This window comes from Falco cherrug, chromosome 5, assembly GCF_023634085.1.
Source record: "Falco cherrug isolate bFalChe1 chromosome 5, bFalChe1.pri, whole genome shotgun sequence".
NCBI lineage: Eukaryota > Metazoa > Chordata > Aves > Falconiformes > Falconidae > Falco > Falco cherrug.
In genome coordinates, this window is record NC_073701.1 from 24,606,151 (window position 1) to 24,630,831 (window position 24,681).

The following is a 24,681-nucleotide window of genomic DNA, read 5'->3' on the forward strand; positions in this document are numbered from 1 at the left end:
ATCACTTGAATCAACGCCAACATAAAAAATGCAGTATATTAATCCCTTTTGCTTTAATTTCTCCAGTTCAAAAGAAGATCTGGAAAATAAAGTTGCTAGCAATAATCCTACTGGTGAAAACATCTGTAAAAGCAATCGGGACCCAGCTCCAGAGGAAAATTAAGTCTCAAAACAGAATGTAAAGACAGGCAGGGAAAAAGCCAAGCCAATGAAGGAGACTAACTGAAGGAAGTTCTGAATCACATCAGCTACCACTTGAATTCTCACTATTGACACAACCCTCATTCATGTCTCTTGAGCCTGTTCCAAAGATCACATGGCAGGGGCACTTCAGTTCAGCATTTGGAATCCCTAATTACATTCTTGGTTTCAAATATGCTAGTCTACTGCCAGCTTCTCACTGTTAAAGGATCTGGGTCCAACCATCACCCAGCATCCTGCAGTGTTGCTGTCATTTTTCCATAACACTTATGAACAAAGTCACATGTCACTTAAGGCAGAAACCATTTTAAAATGGAATTGTATATAAATACAAAAAAATACACAAACCACCCTATTAGCCAGTATGTTTTCAGCTTTCCTAGTATCATAGGAGAATTCAAGCTTTAAGAGACCTCAGGAGGTTTCTAATCTAAGTTTCTGGCCAAGGTAGGGTCAGCCATGAACTGAGTTACAGTTCCTCTGGGCTGTATCCAGCTAGGTTTCTACTATCTCCAAGGATGAAGCCTGCATAACATCTCTGAGCAACCTGTTCCACTGCCTATCACCACTGAAACAGCTTCTCCTTCCATCATTCTTAACCTTTTGTTTCAATTTATGCCTGTTGCCTCTAATCCTCTCACCATGAACCACTGCGAAGAGCCTGACTCCCTCATATGCCCTGGAAGGCTGCTGTTAGGTCCCCCCAAAGTGAGACATCATCTTCAGGATGACCAAGTCCAGTTGCCTCGGCTCCTTCTCACAGAGCAGGTACTCCAGCACCTGACTATCTTTGTGACCCTCCACTGAAACTGCTCCTGCTTAATCAGCATCACTCTTGTCTATTTTACAGGGTAGTAGTGAATTTAAAAAAAGGTATTTGATCCTTCTACAGAATACAAGCAAAGATAAGAACACAAAATCTCCTAATATTTAGCTTCAATGAAGAGAGAGAAACAGGAACTAGAGTTTGGCTTTCTGTTTCAAGGTTGTTGTTTGGGTTTTTTTGTTTTGTTTGGGTATTATTTTTTTCAAGCAGGAAGGCTGCTGACCTATAGCATCTCAGCTTGAGGAGCTATAGGAAACCCAACTAAGCTAGTGGAATAGTTAAAAAGGTATGTGTCCTACCAGATAGCTGACATATTCATTTAAAGTGTATTTGGAACACACAAGACAACAGCCTTAGGCAAAACTAATGGCTGAGACCTAGGTCAGAGTAAATTGCTGTCTTTATTAATCATGTAATTAAGACTTAAAATAGACAAGTCCATCCCCCCCCAATATTTTAATTCCATGATAGTATACGATATCATAAAGTAGTTTATTTCTTTACAACAATGAAGTTGTAAAACTTTTCCAGTGGTATGCAGAAGTTCAGGGACTTCTCTTCATGCAAAATTAAGAGATTTGCCCAGACAGCATTTGAAACAAACGAGTCTACAACATTTTAACATTGTGCATATATAAACTAAATGTAAACAAATATGAAAAAACATGAAGAAAATTTAAAGATACCACCACTTCCTTTTAACTTTTTTTTTTTTTACATCAAGTGACAACAATGTCTATGTCCCAAGTCTCCAAGAAAGGAATGTATCACCTGTATTAAATGCAGGTAATGTAAACATACTGAAAACACATATGGAAGTAATACTCAGTCAGCCAAATATCATAATCAAACAGTGTGCAGCATAGATCTAGGAATACAACACAGGTACATGAAATAATAACATTAAATTTTGCACAACGGAAATTTCCCATGTAGTTTACCTGTCCAGTCTCAAGTGAAGTGGAGAATAATAACCTAAATCATAACACAAATAATACGATGGGGGGGGGGGGGTGTGGGGTATGTGTGGAAATCCACTCAGAAGCCCACAGTTTAAAAGATCTTCAATTAAGCTGCCTATTAGTTCTTTATGGATAAAATAAAAAACCTTCATACTTCAGAGTACAAGTTAATCCTACAGCCAGCAAATCTGGGTTATTTCTTTCTACCAACACTATAACTGTCTATTATTACTTTATCATCTTGCTTATTCCACCACACAAACTCAAAAACTAAAATTTGTGAGAGGGAGGAAAAGAGTAAGAAAGGAAGAAAACAGTAAAATCTAACACTACATATTCTAGCATAAAATTAGGGAACCTTAAAGGCATCCGTACAAAGCTGTAACGCCTTTATTACTGCTTTGAAAACAGCACATGAAGCAACAGGTACATTATTTTGTCTGAAATACCTTAACAACCTCAGAAAAGTCTTCCGTGAACATATAGCTTAAAAAAAAAAAGTGGCCATATCTTTAGCCCTGCAGTTCAAAAGACAAACACTTCGCTGTAATTACAGCCCAGACTCCCCAAGAGCCATTTTTACCTTCTTTAAGTATGCCCATTTGTGGCTATTAATAATCATCATTCACAGGCTACTTTAACTAAATAGACTGCAAATTCTTTCCAGCTCCTACAGCCTGTTTACACATTTAGGGTTTGAATGCCTCTCCAAAACTTAAATGGGCACCGCATTAAGACAAGGACCCACAATCCCTGAATTTCAAATGCTGGTAGTTTTATTTCCAGTAGATTAACGATGACTGGGTGCTTGCAACAGGTTTCTGCAGTGCAAGGCAAAGGCGGGATTTCAATGTAACTCCCCCCAGGCTCCACACACCACCAGAGGGACCTCGCAGCAGTTTCATGTGCTGGTGTCTACTGTTAAGCCTGGCTTAAACATAGACCTAGTTTCACTTAACTACTTCACAGGTTGAAACTGCTCCCACCTGCATACTTCCAGATTTTTGCTAGGTACTACTTCATGAAGTTTCATTTGTACTGTAGTAACACCCAAAACCTCCCGAAAGAAGTGAATTAATTCATGCTTTGAACTTTACAAACCAGCTCCTGCTAAATGGAAACCAGCTGGAGAGGAAAATGAAAAATTCCGAGAAGCAAAAATAGAGTATTGTCTTTCTGAGCTCTCAAAATCTGCAACTTTTCTGTATGTGCTTACTAGGACATCACAAGGAAGAATCTGACAAGCTTGCTAACTTAAAGGATGTTTTACCATACCCTGCAGTGCTAGTAAGACTCTCTTTAAAGAGAAATTTCCCTTCAGAAAGTCTAGCCCTCAGCAAAAGGGCTCTGTTCTTATCTATTCTGAAATAAGATCTATTTCTAGTGCTCTGATTTTGTGCTGATTTTTATATGCTTTGACATGCCTCAATTTACTTACGTTTTCAGTGTTCCTGATGTCATGAGCTCTGTCACAAGAACAATACATTTTTTTCCTTTGACTGTAGACTCCCAGGAATCGTAGAACCTGACAATATTGGGATGCTGAAGCCCTTTCAGCATCCCAGCTTCCTCTTTAAATCTTTGTCGCTCTGACTTGGACAGCTTCCGATCCTAATGAAAAAGAAAAGGTACATAAGAAAGCTTTGCTTTATTTCTTATTCGGAGGAGCAGCAACTTGAAAAACAGCTGGGTACAGTCAGCAAACAAGTAAGAATGAGCAGTCTTAAACATCATTCTGGTTTGCAATTACCCTTAAATACTCTATTTAAAAGACAGTCTATTACAGTCTTTTTTATCATATTTTTCTCCTTACAATCCGATTGCTCTCAGAAGTAAGAATTGCAAGTCTTACCTTCCTGTTCCCTCCCCCCCCTACTCTAACACATTTGGTCATTGCCTGACTTGAGGTGGAAGGAGAACATAATGTCCTCAAACATTCAAGTGTCCAAGAGCAAACAAAATTGGATCATTGATTATGTTGTACATAATCTTGTCTGTTACCAGTGGTCAGGATTTTATACACATAGGAATAAAGATTATTAACACTCAGAGCATAAAACCTCTTAACATATAGTATGTACTTATTGCTGTAGAACAGTAATTGAATTGAGTTTTCTTTGATTAAAGGCATAACCTCTGACTGAGCAAGTTTCCTGTAATCTCGCATCAAGGAAAACAAAAACGTAACTCACACTAGACAGAAAGCAATCCTTAGGCCAGCCACAGATCATGAAAAAAGATTCCTGGACAATACCTTGGTATTATCTACCAACATCCAGCTATCAGATATCACCACTACTCTGAGTGGCTATTACCGGAATAAGCTGCACATCTCCAGAGAAAACTGTCTCCTTGTGGCATTCACTGTTCTCAGCTCACCAGTGCCTTACCAACACACCCGTCACACCAGTCAGATGGATCGACTGGCACAACTTGGATCCACAAGCAGTTTATATTAAAAAAACATTTCCAGATATACTTAAAGCCCAGAATTTCAGAATCATTGTTTCTAACAGTTACTTAGGAATAACCAGTAACCTTTGTCAAGCTTGAGCAAAAATTTTAAGTCACTTGATTTCATGCTTCTTTTTCAATTAAAAAGGAGGCAGTAAAAACATGCAGGGTTTACTTAATACTGTTCATAACCTCCTATTGTCCTCCAGGCATTAATTCCTCTTTCTGTTTACAAGTAATGTTTTCTCAATACGATTCAGCCACGCTAGTATCTAAGCCATCTGACAGTCACTTAAATCATTGACTTAAGAGGGTCACAGTATCTTCAAGCATGGAAAAAAATTAATTTCCAGATGAAGCTCCAATTTTCAGAAGTGTAAGAGTCTTCCAGGTGAAAGTTTGAAAACAGGTTTGAAATTACCTCAGGGATCAGTACCTTACCAGTGCCTATGAATATCAAACATACATACTTTCACAGTTCTTAGGAAGATGCCAAATTCTTAAGCCTCACAAGTTTATAGAGCTCAAAAGCATTCAATTCCACAACTATTTCACTCTGCAGGAATTAGTACTACCAACTCTTCTCACTCCTTTATAGGCATGCTTGCAGAAACCGAATTTCAATGTAACATTTTCATAAATCCACAAACATTTAAGTATTCACATCCGCTTAGGTGCTGGGTTTCCTTAATATGGAAGTAGTACTTCCATTTGAGCTATCTTACCCATCCAACAGCTTTCCTCTCATTGCAATTAACAGGGCAGCCAAAGTTCTGTTCCAAACCAGTTAATACTGACTGTTACAAACAGCTGTGATACAGAAAAGCAGTGAGCTGCAATAGGTACATCAGTCAACAGACCATACACACATGCTTCTAAAACACTGAATGCTTCACACAATACAAAAATCACAACAATCATTCTTACAGCAAAATAAATCATTCTTCTCAGCCTCTGCTGAGATTCTTGTTCCACAGTATCCACATTTCAAAACTGGTAGATGCAATTATTATATATAGTAATTATAGAAACAAGGCTGCAACAATTACTTTTAAATCACATTTAAATTTAGCTATGTAATATGAACACCTGCATTCATTTTTGTCCGAAATACCTAATTTTATACATACGTTTGGATTAAATTTCCTTTATTTTGTGCAGTCTAAAAAGTTACCTACCACAAACAGTACTAACCAGTTTTAGACTGCACTTGACATTAAATTCTCATCTTAATCTATGGAAATCTCATCTCCCTTAATGGCCTTATTCAGTTTTCCCCACCACCATACCACCAGCCCCAAACAGAAACTAACCGTGCTAATCACTTCTATCAATGAACAGACTCTTAATGGGCATGCATATGCATATTTTGACTCATTCCTCTTCCTGGTCACATCAATGGTAGAATTGAGTTCCTGCATAATATATCTGTGATGTTTAAAAGGGACACTCAACACTTCAGTGCTGATATTAAAAAAAAACAAAAAACAATACACAAGACAGGGACAACATACTAATAATTCAACACTTCTTTTAAAGTCACAGTGCCCTAATGATCTGGGACAAGTCTGGACACAAACACAGGCCAACAAATTTCACCCAGGGCAGACAGCTCTGTTTTTGCAACCAAGGAAATATCACACCCTTTGGTAGCGTACTGCAGCAGCAAAAGTGAACATTAAACAGAGCTGTAGGAAAGAGAGAGGCCACTTGTTTTGTAATAGTAGAGATTCATACTACCTTTAACTACCCTCATTTCCTTGCATACACAACTCATACACTCATCCATAACAGGGTTTTTATATTCTTTCCTGAAAGGAAAACTAACACTAGGTAACAGGAAAGGGTAAATATACTTTTAAGAAAAACCACAACCCTAGCATTCAGAGAAAAAATTACATCTCATGTACAATTATACCAACAAAATGAAACTGCATACACAATAGGTGGTTACACTTTTACAAACTATATTCTAACGCAACCTGCAAACAGCCTACAAACTAAAAGAGATTTAAAAATGACAATACACTTTTAAAATTTGAGTGTTACATACACCAGAGCCTTAAAGCATATTAGACAGCAAGATCTTCCAGACTGCACCTAGATGGACTAGAACAAAGCCCATCCCAAATACTACATTTTGGCTTCCTTTGAGCTGTTAGTATGGGCAAATGTGACCATCTTTCTTGTAAAAAAAAAAAAGGCAATTTAAGCAGCTGCAACTACTAAACTACTGTGATAAGCAAAAAAAATAAATAATAGAGTACCATATGTAATTTGGGAGAATGAGAAATGGTGTTACCAGCCACGGAGGTATGAATACTTGGGGAAAGGCAGGCGAATGTGAACATCTTGGTATCCCATGAAATACACACACACACAGTTGCTGTACAGCAGAGCTGTAGCAGAGAGAAAGAAGTCATCATCACATTAATGAGAATTTAAAAGAGCATTGCTGAAGAATTTGGGAGGGGGGTAGCTTTCACAGTTCTCTGTTATAAGTGTATACTCCAAGAGACTCAAGAGCCCAGGTGTGTCTTTCTAATGAGACAGCTACCTTGGGGCAATACTCAGATTCCACTGTGGCCTTTGAGCAGGAGTCTGCAGGAAATGCAAAACCCTCAGCATTCCCTCTACCTCTAAAGAGGTAGCAATAAGTTTGTGGCATATTCAAAATAAGAATTCCACTCAATTAAATCATTTCAAGGATGATTCAAGTAAGTAGATCCATTCCCTGCAGCCTTCTTCTTGTAACTCATGAACTAAATAGGTATATAGATGGATCATTTCTGTATGTATTTGCTGGTTTTACCTGGAAGCAAAACTTTTCCTCTGAGTTTTTGCAACTTAACATTCCAATATCACAAAGTATTAGACTGGTTAAACAAATGTAATGTTTTCTTTGAATTATATTTTTTTTTTTTTTTTTAAATCAAACAGCCAGAAACCAAACAATAGAAAGACACAAGATGCTTTTCTATAATCCTGGGAAACTTAAGTATTTTATAAAGTAGTGACAACTTTAAGAAGAGTTAATAACATACAGCTTGATATGCTATCCCTCAAAGACCAATTTGTTTTGAAATTCCTACTAATTTAAAAAAAATGGACACCCTCTCTCCTCCCTCAGCTGTTGGTTTTTGTTTTGTTTTGTTTTACCATAACGAAGCAGCCTTAGGCAGACAACACAAAGTCCTAAATCTAGAAGTTAGCAAATCAAATTCTTCTATCCCAGTTAACACATGCTGAGCTGATATAGCCCAAATAATTAAAAATATACAAAGCTGTCAAACTGTAGGAGAGCTTGCTTCCTAAAATGGATTTAACCATAAGATGGCCAGCATTGTTCTTCCTGAAACGATAGCTTCCCCAGAGGACTTTAGTGCCACATCCCAGTCACTGGGCTGCCCTTCGAACAAACTGAAACAGATGCATCAAGCCCACTCCGTTCATTTTATTCATTCCTTTCCACCTACATTAAATTGTTTTGACAAGCCAGGACAAACAGCGAGGCTTCCCAGCACATGACCTGCGGGTCTGCAGTGCCAGGGGCCTGAATGGAGACAGGCAGCAAATGAAACAATTGTTCAGCTCAGAATGATTCAGTAAGCTTTTCTTGCCCGTTTCCATTTATCAATGTACTTACCCTCTGATTTCTTTTGGTTGGGAAAGAGCTATCAGAGGGTTTTACATTATTTAATATAAAAAAAGGGATCTTGCTCATTCATGATAGAACAGGTATAGGCTTACTCTTTCACTAGGTACTTAATTTACAGGAGCATTAATTACACACAGAACTGTTACTATCCCCTTTCTATTCATGTACCTAGGTGCCTTACATAAATGCAAAAAAACCCAACCCAAAACCAAAACAACCCCCCACCCCCTGGATCAGCTATTGTACCAAGCCACAGAAAAAAAAAGCTCATCAGCAAAAAAATGCCTGCAGTCCTTTGGGTTTTTTTCCTCCAACCAAAGCTTATTATCTACTCAGCATCCTTAATAAGGAAAGCAAATACATTTCTGGCACTTAAATTAAGCTCAAATTTCAAGAGGGTCACTCACATAGCCGTTGAGCCTACTGAGTAATTTTTCATACCTTTTCATTTCTGACTTTCCACAGCCCTTCCGAGTTCTGTCCTATTAATATGGTGTCAAGTAATCACACATCTGCAAAGCACATCACACTACTCAAGTGGTCGCAGAGCCTGGCTCAGACACCTGAAGCTGCAGGAGAGCCATCTCAGCAAGGCATCGTACACTGCTCAGGCTGTTTGAGTCTGCTCTCCATTCAGACTGAGCTTAACTAAGGCTCTCACCTCCACTGTCCATTTTTACTAACGGACACCAAATGGCCTGAGCTAAGCTTTAGGACAATTTAACTGGCATTAGATTGATGTAGTTATGCAGAAGAGACACACCGCAAGACTGCACGCTCTCAAACACATGCTACAGGATACCAAGAAAGCAGATAACAAGAGAAGCACTCTACATGGAAGGAATTAGATCTGCTAACTCACACTATACATCCTCAAAGGTGATTTTCTGTTTCTTGATCTCAAGTACAGTTAACATCGCGAAAACGCCAGGGAACCTCTATGCACAACAGAAAAAACCCTAAACCGGAAATCTTCCTGTAATTTCCATCTTCTACAAGTAAGTAGAATCACAGGTGACAGGCCAACTTTAAACTGCAATATTTTTTTTAAATCAGCTCAATATGGGCTGCAACACAACTTAGAGCTGTTCCCTCTTCCACAATATTAGAAAGATCATCAATAAAAAGGGAACAAAGACTGAGCACTTTACATGCTACAGACAGGTTTTCCTAGCTTTCTACATATACTACTGCTCAATCCAGAAATTCTACATAGCTATATTGCAGGGACAGTTAGTGGCTTATGGTTTTGGTTTTTTAAACTGCACTAGAGCGACACTATGTAGCTTTATCCAAAGAGATGCACTAGAAAGCACACTAGAAAAATTAGGAGCAGTGAACTGCCTTCAAGCGGTGTGATCTGAAAACGTACAGCCATGACAGACTTCAAAGTGCTGTTAAAATATAGATAGTCTGAATAATAAACAAGGTAAATTTTCTATCCTTACTGAGGCTGCACCAAGCAACATTTTATCAAGCTTTCCAAATGTCTGAAAATTTGAGGGGAAGACACTGCTGCTCCCAGCCTATTATTCAGAGGAAGAAGTAGTATACAGAAGAGACAAATGTTCTTCTGTGTGCATTTCTGCAGCATATGAGAAAGGCTTTGCAAGCCTTTTAGGCAAGGTTAATGAGGGGTCATCAGAGGAGAAGCTAGCAAGACTGCACTCTGATATTCAGCACTGTTAATGGAACTGAGGCTTTGTGGGCTGCAATGTTCTCATCCTGAAAAAATCTAGCAGTTAAGAAAAAAAGAGCACAGTGACCGTTGAGCTAGATTAACAAAATATCAACAAAGAATCCACTAAGCTTAAAAATCATCCAGTATTACACAGTTGGTACCTACAAATGGAAGTCTCCATTGCATAAGAACTGCATCTACTTTTACGTGTCAATATATAAACCACTTCAGACGTTCCAGTGTTAAAGACTAGGCAGAGAGAAAAAAAGGGAGAGGGAAGAGACGGTTCAGAATGCATCCCTGTACAGCAACAGACGTGAAAATTGATCAAGGATCTGCACAGATCCTTCCACCATAAACCTTTCTACAAACCACTGAACACAAAAAACTGATCAAATGGAGCTGAACAGCTGCTGTTCCAGAAGTATGCATTCAGGCTAAACAACTCCAGTTCCCTCAGCCACTCCTCATAAGACTTCTAGTCCAGAGCCTTCACCAGCTTTATTGCTCTTCTTTGGATGTGCTCCAGCACCTCAATGTCTGTCTTGTAGTGAGGGGCCCAAAATTTTTCCATCCCTTTCCTCCTCATCTTAGTCTGTAGATGGAAGACAAAGCTCCTGAGGATGAGCAGCAGAATGAAAAGTAATACCAAGTTAATACTTCCTGAAAGTACAATTTCACATCACTGCTTGGCAAGTCTCCACGAGAAAATCAATTTTATATAAGCTACAGACAGTCTTTGTGGAGTATGCAAATAACCTTGAGAAAGGTAACACTAAAGTACAATATAGTCTAACACAATGGAAAAGAGTAGGCTTAAAACATTAATCCATTACACCTTTTAAAGTTCCTGATTAAGGGTAAATATTTTTTTCTAGGCTTCTTCTTATGCAAGGTATTAAAAATACTTTACATTTCAGGTTGATGACTTGTCTAATTTCTTAAATGAAATATTGAGGGATTATTCACATCAGTTGTACAGTTTCCTGGAGAAAAGCATCTACCTATACATTCTCTTCTGTATTTTAATTTCAGTGTACAATAGCAGCACAGCAGAAAATTCATTGGAAGATGCAGGCATTTTGTTAAAAAACACCAAAAAATACAATTGATTCTTCTAATATCTCTTACCATTCACAAATATAAGTGGTGCAGCAAATGTATGCAAGTTTCTTGCTGCTACTCCAAAGGTTAGCATTAGAGAATTAAGTTACACCTATCCTGACAAACATGATACTTGGGTAAACTAATGGCAGCAGGAAAAAAAAAAAAAAAAAAAGGAAGAAGAGGAGGGAAGGGAAAATCTCAGTGATCAGAAGGGGAACAGACAAAAGCCTTCTTCAGACTAAATTCTGACTGATGAAGTCAGTTATACATACCCTGAAAGGATGGATACTTCAGTAAGTCTCAGAAAATAAGAAATATGACTTTGTCTTAATAGTGAAGGGGGAGTATCTGCAACTAAAGCCTATGTATGTGACAAAGATCTTAGCACTGCTCCCCATTTTATCCTGCAATTGTTTGTCAGTTTCGAGGAAGCTATGATTCATCACCACAGGGGAAGGGGAGGACAACACCACCAATAATTATATTCCTCTGATGTGGTCACTTCCCACTTTTACATACATAGTAGCACCTGTGCCAGCTGTAGTAGTAGCAGCATTTAAGACACCTGGTGGCAGCAATGTCATAGATTTAACCTACGCTTGAACAGACATCCTCAATAAGTCTCCTGATAACAGAAAAGGCATCAGAACTGAAGTTTGTGCTTGCCTGCAGCAAGTACTAGCATGATTAAACACAACTGACCTGTAACTAGTCACAATTATGCAATTCTTCCAGGTCTTCAGCTAGAAAAAAAGAAAGCTGGCTAAATCCTTAAGTTTTCAGGATCCTATAATTCACGAGAACATTCAAAACAAATCTACTGCTAACGCTGTTACTGCTGTACAGGAAGCAAGCAGTAAGGAGTAACTAGGACAAAGAGAAACAAAGATGCTTTAAAAAAAGGAAGTTCTGAACACCGCATCAAAGATGATCTCACTAAGCTGATGAGATACAAAGCCATCCTGCCCCACTTCCTCACACTGAGGAAATGGCAGAAGTGGGATTAGAAGTGTGTAAGGGGCATGCAAATACAACATGCATTGTAAATACAGCAGCAGAAAAATGCTTTTGTTTCTCTACATGAAAACAGTAGATCAGGATGTTTCCTCTTTATGTAAGGCCATAAGAAATCCTGAAGTACAACTCCCAATGACAAAGTGTAACTTTTGCTGCAGTAGCACTGTGGGATTTTTATTTTCATCAATTCCAAAGATGACTACACTGCTACACTAGTGCACTTCAATATCATATGCAATACTAGATGGAATGCTCATGCTCAGTGCTCACCAGAGGCTGACAGATGCAAGCATACTGCTTAGACTGGGGCAGCCAGCTACACCTCAAGCCCTTCTTGGAAAGGTAATGACAGAGAATAGAACCTGTGCAACTCCAAAAAGGTTATAGAGTAGTCTGTCTACCTGCTTGACAGGCTTCCAAAGAATTCAGCCAGTGTAGATTTTTAGGTTACCACTAAAATTTTTAAGAAACTTGAGTATGATGTACCTGGCAGTAAAGCACCTCACTTCTCCCAGGAGAAAAAAAAAAAAAAAAAAAAAAAAATCAAACATCAGCAATATTGTACCACCTGGAAGTCTCTACTGGATTACTAGCTTGTTTTCCAGAGCTGTATGTGAACATACACATTAATACAAGTCTATACTACCTTTCTCCACAGTCTCTCACATCAGCACATTCACAGACAAAAACAAGTAGGCCGAACTGAACCAAATTCCACTTCTGCAGAAAACAATGACTAAAACTAATCAGTACATTGCCTAATCCCACAGTTTCCTTGGGGAAACTTGCACTCTTCGGAATACAGCCATGAAAACTACATAGCAGCTTCAGAGTACATTAATAACTATACACTCATACTTTATTAATTTTAGATTTTCCTTCCCTCTCCACATAACCACTAAGAGAAAAAGTTTTAACAGTAGATATGAAACCTATGGCTTCATCACAGCCTCCTCTGGAATCTCTCAGGTCCTCAGGAATCTGGACTAAGAATGGCAAGCAACTGTTTAGGCTTCAGTCACTTCTATTCTAGGGTTGTTCTAAGCAGCATTTGTGTTTCCTTACACAGAAGTCGGGGGAGGGGGGGGGGGGGAAGATGCCTATAAATTTTATTCAATTTATTCATCCTGAAGAGCTGAACATAAGGGACAGTAATCAAAATGGTGGGCTATACAAAAATAACCAGTATTAGAACAGAGAGCTGATCTATTTACTTTCACTTTAAAATTGCTGTTTGATCAATGGAAGATAAATGGATAAATCTGCTGTCTGATACCAGTTTTATTTATTACATACAGCTTATTATAGAACTGAAGTGTTAGCTGAACTGAATTCCTGATGAGCTATTAACCAGCTGGACCATCTTGTCACTTGGCTTAAATGCCTCATTAAAAGTTTTGAAGCTCACATCAACTCTCATTTTGCAGTGAATTGATTGCTTTGTCAGTGAGATGGAAGGTACATCCAGCCATCTCAGTTTAAGAAAACCCAGTTCTCCATTCAGGGGGTAACAATACTGCAGGAAAAAAAAAAAAAAAGCCTCCTCCACAATCCATTCTGGTTACCTTACAGATTTATTAACTCACTGCATAAAAAAAAAATAATCACCACACACACACACACACCCCTGCAGCTCTGTTTCACATACTTCTGTATGACCATACAAGTCCTTTGTGAGTAGGTACATGTCTACAACATTAGGGTGAGCCCTTAACCAATTCTGATAAAGGCAAATCAACTCAGTATCAAAAATGTGCTACAACTCTTCATCCTATATACTTTACAAAGCTATTGGCGAAGGGGAAGATTTAGCTAGATGCAATTTTTCAGCGTACTGAAAAGCAGATAAACATGCTGGTTTGAAACCATGCAGATGTGTCAAAATTATTCTAAAGATTTACAAGTAACAATCAGATTAGGCAGTACACAAGAACTAGTAATATTCCTGTGCCTCCAACTAGTTCCCTTGAAAAGAATCCCAGCATAAAGCCTAGAGACAATTAAAATTAAATTGCCTACGCAAGTATTTAAGCAGCAGTCTTTGAAAGGCTGCCCCCTGCACCCCTCCAGTTGTAAAATGAACTCACATCGGCCTACAGTACACATTATCACAAGTTTACATACAACACTGGTACATACATTGCATATGCAGCCTGATTACACTACAGGAGTTACTCTTCCCAGCTTTGCTTCTTTTTTTGCCAACACATCCAAAACCAGTACTTCATTTACTTCACAAAATTGTGGATTACTATCAGTTATGACAGGATGACATACGAAATGTAGGCAAAGTACTGGCAGCCAACAGAAAATCCTTACAATAATCACTAGAGAACTCCATACCAGACATCTTTCATTCAGAGACAGATCTCTCATTTAATGATCCTTCACAGATTTGTCATAAACCCCTCAAACAATTGCCAGGTGTTCTGCATGTTCTTGCAATCTGGACAAAAATCAAAAAGGGATCTCCTGTAGGGAAAGACTGAAGAGTTTTGGAAACAATGAGTTTTATAGGGTGACCAAAATATGCATTTGAGATGAGGTCTCAGGAATGTCCTGCATAAGTACTAGTATTAGTACTAGCATTTCACAAACACAGAGGCCCTAGAACACATCGGAGGAGCACTTTTTTTTTTTTTAAGCCTTACTGCATCAATGATGCAGTCTTCCTGTCATCTACCAGAATGCCCATCTTTATGAGAAGCCTGAGACGAAGGGAAGCAGTAGTAGTTTTCCCATGCTTTCTTGACAGGTTGACTTATGAAATCAGGTTCTTGCATCACTTGCATGTTTATTGTAGGCTTTCACACAATGATACCATATACATTAGAGACACCTATGTTTACAATGCACTGTGTACATCTTCCTTGGCAAACACCATACAAGATGTAGATCTAAAAAGCTACTCAAAGGCAGAAATATTTGACAGTATCAAATGTACCACTAATATGTAAGTTTAAAAATAGGCACATTATCTTACACAGAGCAAGGAATTTGAGCATAGCTGAGTCAGGAGAAAGAAAACACTCAAATATTTAACAGTAAGTGGCAGGATGAACAACTAGCACTATGGCACGATGAAGCATATTCTGCATCCAGAAGCATAACTGGCTTTACAGTTCAACCCTGAAAAAAATTAAGATTAGTTAAAATATGAGACAAAATATAGTGCAATTGAAACTCAGATGGAGGGACCAGTCAGCTCTTATTACCTAAAGCAACACATGATACAAAACAAAAACAGCAAGTGTTTTGCTGTATGATAAATCAAGGTAAAAATCATAGAATTGTTTAGGTTGGAATATGCACACCCCAGACATAGAAGAACTATCTTTAAAGAAGTTGGAAAAAAAGCAAACCCTTAAGTGTTGGATTGACATGCACAAAAAGGCTTTGACAACTAAAATTTAGTATTGTTAAGACAGCGGAGATGAAATATTATCAATGGAGTAATCTCCAAGGTGATTCAAAGCCTACATTAAATGGGTCATCACAACCTGTAAACATGCTTCCTTGCTTTCAATTTACCTCCTACTCTGTCACACCAAAGAACTCTACCTGCAGTTCAAAATTAATTTTAGTTGTGAACGAAACAGCATCATCCAAAAACGTTAAGATTCAAATACTCTTTGCATACAGTGAAATACCTAATGCTCTGTACATATACCAAAATTATTAATCACATTTAACACTGAAAATTTTTCCTTAGCCAAGAAGTTATCTGAAAACATTTTTAGAACCATGGCTCCACCTGAAACACACTTTTCCATGTTCAGCGAGTCTGCATACACAAGAAACCATGCAAGCTGGAATTCAAATATAAGTAGTTTGTCAGAAAAGCTGCACAAGTGTTCTGGTACTGCACCCTTTGCTTCAGTAGCAAATAAGATGATTTGAGACATTCCGTACTTCTGTTTTAAGTTCTTTGCCCTACCACATAACCCCAAACAACATCCTAGTAAAACAACTTTTATTAAGCTAAAGACAGTATCACAAAGATGATAGACACTCGGGCCTGGTCTTAAATCCACTAGTCACTACTTTAACTAGTACACAGGCCTACTCTTGCTAGAAGGGTCAAGAACTACCTTTCCACACTCGAGAGAACTGAGGCTATAACAAGACTCCTTTTTCACACAGAGACAGGACCCAGCTAGATCTCTGGACAGATATCTAATATAGCAGCGATACTTATTTTCAGAGTAAGAGCCTTCTGTCCAACTGCCTGGCAATAGGATGTGAGTAGAAGCAGAATGAAGTCCCTATAAGTAGCAGTCTGCAAGCACCTGAGAACCAGTTCCTTTGCCCATCCTCTGATGCCACTTACACATTTTCTTCAGTTAACTCAGAAACAATGCAAGTGCCAAGATAAATTTTACAAACAAAATTCTAATGTTTTAACATTTAGTATCTAGACATATTGATGAGAACTTCAATTCCTTCTGAAGATTTTCAGGTTTGTTTGGTTTTTTTTTTTCCTTAAGATCCTACCACTACAATATAAAATATTTTTTCCACAGGGGGACTATGATCCAGATAGAGACCTCCATACTTCCAAAAGACAGCTGTGTGAAATACTCTCTTGGGAGTCCAACTCTAAGACTTTTTTTGCTAGAGGATCAAAAGGTAGAAGTGTCATTAGATAAATCCCCAGAACACAAGAAAATTCTTAAGACCGTTTTGTTAAGACCACCGCAGGATTTTGTGCACTTAGAACTTCCAAGTTTTAGTTTGGGCCACAAAAATGAATTACCGCAAAAGAGGCAGAGAGGGAAGATCAGTACCTTTAAGAACTCCTCATTTTTTGTAAACAATTAGAAAACACCTGTTGCTGCAGCACCTCAGAAATACTGGACATCAGCTTCAGTAACCAGCAAAGCACAGAGCAGCAAGTTTTAAAACTCAATATTTATGCTTAACTGCATCAGCACGGATACTTAACGTCCTGCAATTGTGAAGAAGGGACAAGACCAACAGGCAATAAGCAGGAGCTGAACAGACAAATCACAGTTTCAGTCCTATCTTCAAAGCTGTTAGCAGGCTGAAAAGTTTATGATCAAGCTTCTTCAGCGTAAGTTGCAACATATCTGTCCATCAAAAACAGACGTTCCCCCTCATGACTTCACTTTGCAAGTAATAAAATCCAGACTGCATTGCAAACAAAGAACTGCAGTTCCTCCCTGCTTGCTCTTGCCCCAAGCACTTTGACAACAAAAAGCCACTAGTTTTTTGATGTTATTTTAATCTCTCCTATGCTTCCAACACATGCTGGTTCTCACAGAAACTTTATTGTAATTTCCTATTTCAAAGTATGCTTTCTAGATAGATCTGGTCCATACTTAGACACCTTCTGTTGAAGGTGCACATAACCAATCAGTTTGGCTCTGCATTTGCAGAGCAAATTAATGTTCAATACAAACCAAACTGAGACTTTCAATATGCTAAACTGCTGACTCAGTCCAAATGATTCCATTTTAGAATTAATCACCCATATAAGGCTGTAAGGTGGAAACTGAAATTTGTGCCACTATGAACTCTTCTTACGCCAACCAACTTCAGTATGCTTGCATCTAAATAAGGACTTCACAAGAGATCTATTAGCAGTAATCAGCTTTGTAGAAATAGGATCCTTTCCCCCAAATTTCCTGTTCTTTCCAAAGACAGAGAGTGAAATGGGATGGTATCGTAAGACCATGGTGAAATCTTAAGACCACAGAAGAGACTATAGCCACAAGTACCCAGAATTCTATTTTAGAAAATGGAGGGAACAATTTCCAGGCAATCCAAGAGATAACCGACTTCTACTATTACACATTCCTGCCAACCCTTCCTTCCAAAGCACTTTCAAGTTTCCACTTCACAGGAGGGGCAAACAGAGCTAACATGGACCTGAGCCTGAGCTAATGAAATTTTTTTTAAAAATACAAACATTTCTCTAAATCTGCATTTTTATAGGAGTAGTGTTTGCTGGTGGCCCTATTTCACTTAAAACCTGAACATCAAGAGTCCACTTTGATGTAAAAAAATCAAAAAGGTATTTAAAAGGCCAACCTGTAAACATAGAAACTCCTGTATTTTAAAATACATTAGACATAAAAGGACAAAAATAATTGCCAAATCTAGTAAAAAAATACATATATATATTCATTCCATTCTGCCCACGTAATTTTTCCCCTCAAGGCTTGTGGGAAAGCAGACAAATTTTGACACAATTTAAAACAATTTAAAAAATAATTTTGCAAGATCCTAATTTACTGTAACTAGAGCCCTTTGAGCAGTACATTTTCATAGAAGTTTCCATCAGACTAACTACAACATACCAGTGTACCAAAGTTAGTTCTCCATTATCTGAACACCGAGATTAACAGCTAGAAAGTCTGCTGCTTCTACAGAAGTGAAGGCTGCTGTTCCACAAGATATTCTGCTTGAAAACTGCAATTCCTTTTCCTCCAGAATAACTTAAATCCTGATGAAGCCAGCTATTTGTGAGGCTATTAAACTTTACTAGCTTAAACAGTTGCAACACAAAACACAGGAACTGAATTATATGGTGCAGCTTTCTATTTTGCATCCTGAGGGTTTGACTTGCACATACTGTACAGAAAGTAATTACACATTTGTAAAACAAAGTCAACACACACATTGAAAGTTGAACAAACTGCTTCATATGGCATCACATGGATGCTAACACAGGCTACTGGCAGGCTGGAATATGGAACAAGTCTTCAGAGTTTAAAAAAGAGAGTTTCCAAGTAAGTTTAATCTAGAAAATGTCACTTATTTCCAAGTAAATAGTTTTCAGGTAATAAAACTTTTAAATATTTCCTCAGCCTGAAGACAATCCGCCTGTCTTAACACTGCTTTTACGTCCCTGCTTCACAACTCTGTAGTAGTACAAAAGCTTAAGGTGTCAACAGATGCAACAGAGCAAGCACTTTTCCCTAAAGCATCTGTACCATCTTGGCTGGAGCTTAACAATCAAGCTCAAGACATACACTTGAAGCTGAAGACATACACTTGGCTTGAAAACTTGCAGCCCAGGTGGTTAAGGTATAGAGCAGCTGAATAACTGAAAGCAGGTTCTCATAACAGGAATCAAACAAGTGGTGCTACCTCATGTATTAGTCCCACATGCCCTAGTAAAGAATTTAGAAGTAGATGACCACTACGTAAATAGTGTAAATACAGAGCATTACCAATACTTTTCTTCTAAAGACAGCTTTCAAAGTTACAGACCATTACAGATCCAAACTCCAGCAGTTACATGCTTATGCTATAGAGCTGACCTGACCTCCCAATCTGCTTGGCTGACTGTGCAGTCCAAAAAGTACAGTAAAATGAGCTCAGTAAGCAGCTTCTTAACACTGGATGAGTGAACTGTATTCACCTTGTCAAGAGGAGAGAACACCTGACTGACATTCACATTATTAAGCACATGCATCACTCACACCACACTAACTCAGAGTATTACAACGACATATACAACTGATTTCTCAGTGCTGGGCCCTCAGACACAGACTCTTTTCATTTCATTATAGTCCACGTTAAAACCAAAAGGTTTCATGGCATAAAACAAGATTTATTTTAAGAGTATTTCAAGTGACTGGCAAGGATAGAGCTCATCTGGCAAAAGATACATGTTGTCCCTTAGATGAAGGGTCTGCAGTCCTACTGAAGAAATCCAGCCCATCATGAACATGAAAAACAAATATGCCAATTTTCATAATTTTGGAAGAAGCAAAATATGTATTAACTTGCACATTATGCCAACTGATGGGTGATAATGCAAAGAAATTCAGTTATATACAATTAATAATAATTTTAACCATCATCACCAAGCACAGCACTGAACATTCAAATACTAAAATGTTGCGGTAAGATTTTTGCCAGTAACACCCAGAGGGGCTGCAAAAGCAAACAAGACATTTCTTCACCCAAAGAACTCCCCAGAACAACTTCTTTTGCAGCTTCATCGCACTGCTACTATAATACTTGGGTTTTTAGTTATTCTGCACAAGAGCATACTTGTCCAATGCTTTCAGTAACTCTGCTCTAAAAAGAGCTAACGTCAATTAATGCTCCATTTGCAGATGCTTCTCTGAATTGCTCCACAAGGTTGTGTTTTCTAAAGCACAACACTCCAAACATAACACAAAGTTCAGACCCCTGAACTACAATTTAGTAATTCCAGAAGGTGTTCTCTATCCAAAGCTCCACAGCTGCAATATGCAGCTAGATCTCCCACAAGTAATCCAGTGGGGTAGATCCACTTCTTAGAAGAAAAGGAAACAGCAAGATAGGAGACTAGATGGTACACATCATCTCCTTAACCCTCAGGATCAAAGAAAATCACACTGGACATCTACAACCTATAAGGCACAATAACTTGATACTTCTCCACATCAGTAACAACTATGGGAAGTAGCTGCAGCGCCGCTTAAGTCTACTGGTAAGCCTTCTTCTGTCCTTTAAGTTTCCTCTGCATCATTTCTTTTAGGGAAAGCAGCATACTTGTCATGGAATAACCAGTTGGGTCTCTATAGTTACGCAGTATCACTGGCACTAGTCAGACATTGAACTAGAAGCAATATATAAGACAGATGAAACCAAGACTCCTCATCCAATCAGAAATTCTTTTCCATAGATGATACAGCAAGAATTACATGGGAACACTGAAGAATGGGAAAATCATAGGAGGTATTTCAATAGGAACCAAGTGGAAGGTGCTAGTATAACTTGGAGGCTCCAAATAATATCACCATACTCCTATTAGATATTCTGGGATAATGTAGGCATGTAGCTAGATACGAATAGCATCTGCACTTCCACCATTCAGGAGGAACTAAAAATCAAAACGACGCAATAGCCATAGATGCTTACAAAAAAGTGAAACTAAACTGATAAAAAGGCAAATTAATTCAGCTCGGTTTCCCCAATGAGACAATCCACCCCTCTTATCTTTGATGAATGTGTCCCAAGATGTGATAAAGTGCATAGCACCATGACCCTTGATCTCTGCTTGACAGAAGTAGTCATTCAAGGCCCAAGACATTTTGTTATCCTACCATGTCTAACAGACTGTTCAAAACCCACAAAAGACAGCCAGGCTAACAGCTATACTTGCTATTTCAAGAGCACACACTGATGACTCCCAGACCTTGAAACTGTAAACCTGCCACTAACTAGAAAATGACCATTCAGATGAGGTTCCAGATGAAAGACTTCATAGTGCTTTGACACCAAAGCAAAAGATCACACTTCCATATTCAGCTGAAAAAACAACATTTATCAGAATATGACCTATCCCAGATATCTTGTTTTACAGAAAGTCAGAGAACAAGGGGAACTGAAGTTCATCATGATTCTGCAACAAGGAAATTGCAGACTTCTTAAAATATGTATCAAAAAACACTATCAGTACATCAATGAAAAGCACACTCTCAGTTCCCATCAACTAGATGAACTGCACAGATTCAAACACAACAGAAATTTTCACTGAAGGACACATGCAATTCAAAGGCCACAAAACCCTCATTAAATGACTCCAAAACAGCTTCAGCCTCCCTAACTCCCACTAGATCCCCCAAATCTCTAGAGTTGCAAATCACCTCTCTCATACTAACTGCAAGGCCTTCTGTTGCACAGGCACTGCGTTAGTGAACTCTACAAGCCAGAAGAAAACCATTTCTGAAACACAAGGTAACTGCAGGCAAAAGTGAAATCTATGCAAACAAAGCAACTCAACCAATGTTCTGGGGGGTTGTAATTATTTTTTTGGGGGGGGGGGCATGTATTTGGGTTTTGGTTTTTTGGGGGGCGGGGGGGGCATTGTTTGGGGGTTTTTTTGAGGCCTGCAGAAACTAGGAGCTAATAACATGGTCAATTGCATTTATTGTTCCATTGTCTAAAAGTGTTAACCACAGACACTACAAATATCTTAAATACTCCTTTTAACTAGGCACAACTCCTCTGAAGGTTTCAGAAGCAGGTGGTTTGACTAAAACACAGCCAATTTTCCTGTTTAGGTGGGGTTTTTTAGCATAAGTCTGTAGTTATTGCAAATTTTTTCTTTTATTTCTAACTCAGTTTCAGTCCTGTACACTGCAGTCTTCACTAGTCAAGAGCTACAATCTCACTTTACATTAGTTTTCTGCAAAGAAGCTGTTTTAAGTTAATGACCATGCCCATTCTGCCATTAAAGTTTTTTTTCAATCATGTATTTAGCACTCACAGGTTTTTTTACAGCATTTTGTTTCACATTATGCTCAGCAGCCCATGCAACACATTGCATTTTGCAACCAAACAGCCAATGGCCATTGGCAGACTTCCATACACACACACCCCTTTCTCAATATTATTGGAATAAATCAAGGCTTATTTGCACATGGATGGCAGCAAAACCACTCTGCAACCCGCAAAGTCAAGTTAACCCCCTTAATTATCAGTGTCAAGTAGATTTATTATGACTCTCATTATACTTGATTCATTGTTAGCTAGGATCACATCAGGCATCTCTGCTTTTTTGCTAGAAATCCATATTGAAACAGACTGAGGATTATCAACTGGCTAAAAGACCACTGGGTAGGAGTCTGGATAAGTGTTCTTACCCAATAAAAGTACAAAAGGAAAAGACACAACACTACGATTTCAAAGCAATCCTTTTAGCTAGTTTAGGAACAGCATCAGTAAAATCTAGCACCAGTGGCCAAAACATTATCATCAGTGTAAGAGGACTTTTGTAATACTCTAGAAAAATAATAACTTCACCCAAAAAATGAATTTGCATTTAAGTGGTTCAACTTAATTTCTTCTTTCAGTGACTCTCAGACTGTTCCTAACAGTTTCATAAAGTGCAACTTTATTTCTAGTTAGAGCAATGCTTATGGATCTCTAATTTAACAATTTGGTCACCAACTTGCGATCCCAGTGACTCCTGATAAACTCACAGCTGTTGGACTAAGTATTTATACATGAAACAACTGACGTATTTCCATCTGGTCTTCATGACCAGAGGATGACTATATAGAATGGCAAATCACTACTGCTTCCAAACAAAACTCAGGGAAGAGGAAAGGGAAACTGCTGATCTGGACTGCCCTTGACCCACGACAAACAGACAAGTCAGCTGTCACTTATGTTTTCGTCATTTGAGAAGCAGCAGAGAGCATGTATGAAATGGGACACCCTATTCAGCTGAAGCTCAATCTAGTCCATTAATTATTTTTTTTTCCCTTCCTGGAAAGAGATTTGGCTTGAGAAGGGGGAAGGGAGAAGGCAAGAGTATAAGGCAAATTCCCAAGAGAACCGTAAGCACATTTCCATGGATAAGATTGATTTACCAGCTGAAAGATCTAAGTTTGGAAGAAGGCAGCTCCAGGAGTCAAAATGTAAATGCAGATTTTAACCATGTTCATTATTCTTTTACATAGAGTAGCTGAACACAGAGATACAAAACCTCCTTCATTCCAGAGTGCAAAGTGGGGGTGAGGAAAAAATCTTTTAAAATCCTTCTTTTGCCAGATGGCTTATACACAGACCACAGGAGGATTCAGGAAGGCCAAAGTTAGAAAAAAAAAAGCAAAAGCCGACATTGGCAATGACTGATAGCATGTTTTGTTAAGGGGGAGGAATGAGAATACTTCCTGAACAGGTAAGAAGCAAGAACAATTACCATTCCCACACAGGAACAAGAAAAACAAAAGATACCATTTCCCTGCATATTATTGCCAGAGAAGATAAGAACAGAAGTCAAAGGGAAAGTGGAAAATAGTTTTCTACAACATCATCAACCAACTCATTCTTTCCATTCTAAATTCCAATGCCAACTGCCTCAGATTTCACACTCCTCTTATACTTAAAACATCACTATTCTTACAGCCTCCTGCTTTTTAACTGCACTCATTCACACCAGCTTAGTTAACACGCCTATCAGTTGCATCATTACCTGTATCTACCAGTGGGTTTAGATAAAGTAGTTGCACGCCTTCAAATTTTACAAGTTTATCCAAACCATGTGTTTTGTTGCAAAAAGTTACCAGGATCAGTTGAGCAACATAGTCTTGGACGTGATAAAACAGTAAAAATCACACAACACAATATTGAATTTTCTAAAGTATGCTTATCTTATAAGCTGCCACATTAGAAGCCACAAGTGTTTTCTGACAAGAGGTCAAACCACTGAAGAACTTCAGTGAAGCAAACCTTCAGTTAAACAATTCAGAACACCAACCAGCAATTTGCAATAATAGTAAATAACAGAGGCTACCACAAGAAGAATTTGAGGAATTATTTTGCTGATGTTGAAAGTACAGCTAGCTGCTTTAGCACAGCTGATCCTGGCTTACTTCCTTTGGTTAGCCTGACCTAATCTAAAGCTACTTAAGCTTTCATCACAAAACTGCACCATTTCTTTTCTTCACCATTTTGAGATAATTACTGTTTGCATTAGTGTTCCTTTTCATATGTGAATAAAGGACTACTGGAGTTCTTGCAGATTCTTCTGAATATCAGAAACCGCTAATTCAAAACCCTATCACTTACATCGTTTAGAATCTAAGGATGGCTTCTCCCAGATGCCAAAGTACAATGGGATTTTTACAATATGGATTTATCAAGCAGAAACCATTTATAGTGTAGGTACATTTGGAGTTTTCCCAACATCTCTATATCTGGTGCAGCAATACTCTGAGAAGTGTTTCTTACCCTTATTCAACTCAACATTTCAGAGCTCTTCATCTATGTATCTTTGAAAGCAGATTCGGAAAACCTTCTG

The 24,681-nt window shown here is 38.3% G+C and overlaps 1 protein-coding gene across 12 annotated transcripts in view; it reads right to left on the reverse strand.

Moving 5' to 3' along the window:
* The window catches only part of WNK1 (WNK lysine deficient protein kinase 1), a 104,824-nt gene that overhangs the window by 66,521 nt on the left and 13,622 nt on the right, over positions 1–24,681 (reverse strand). For all 12 annotated transcript variants that reach the window (XM_055711643.1, XM_055711642.1, XM_055711640.1 and 9 more), the window contains exon 2: positions 3,428–3,600. In XM_055711643.1, coding sequence (XP_055567618.1) covers positions 3,428–3,600 — 173 coding nt within the window. The remainder of the gene's footprint in view (positions 1–3,427; positions 3,601–24,681) is intronic.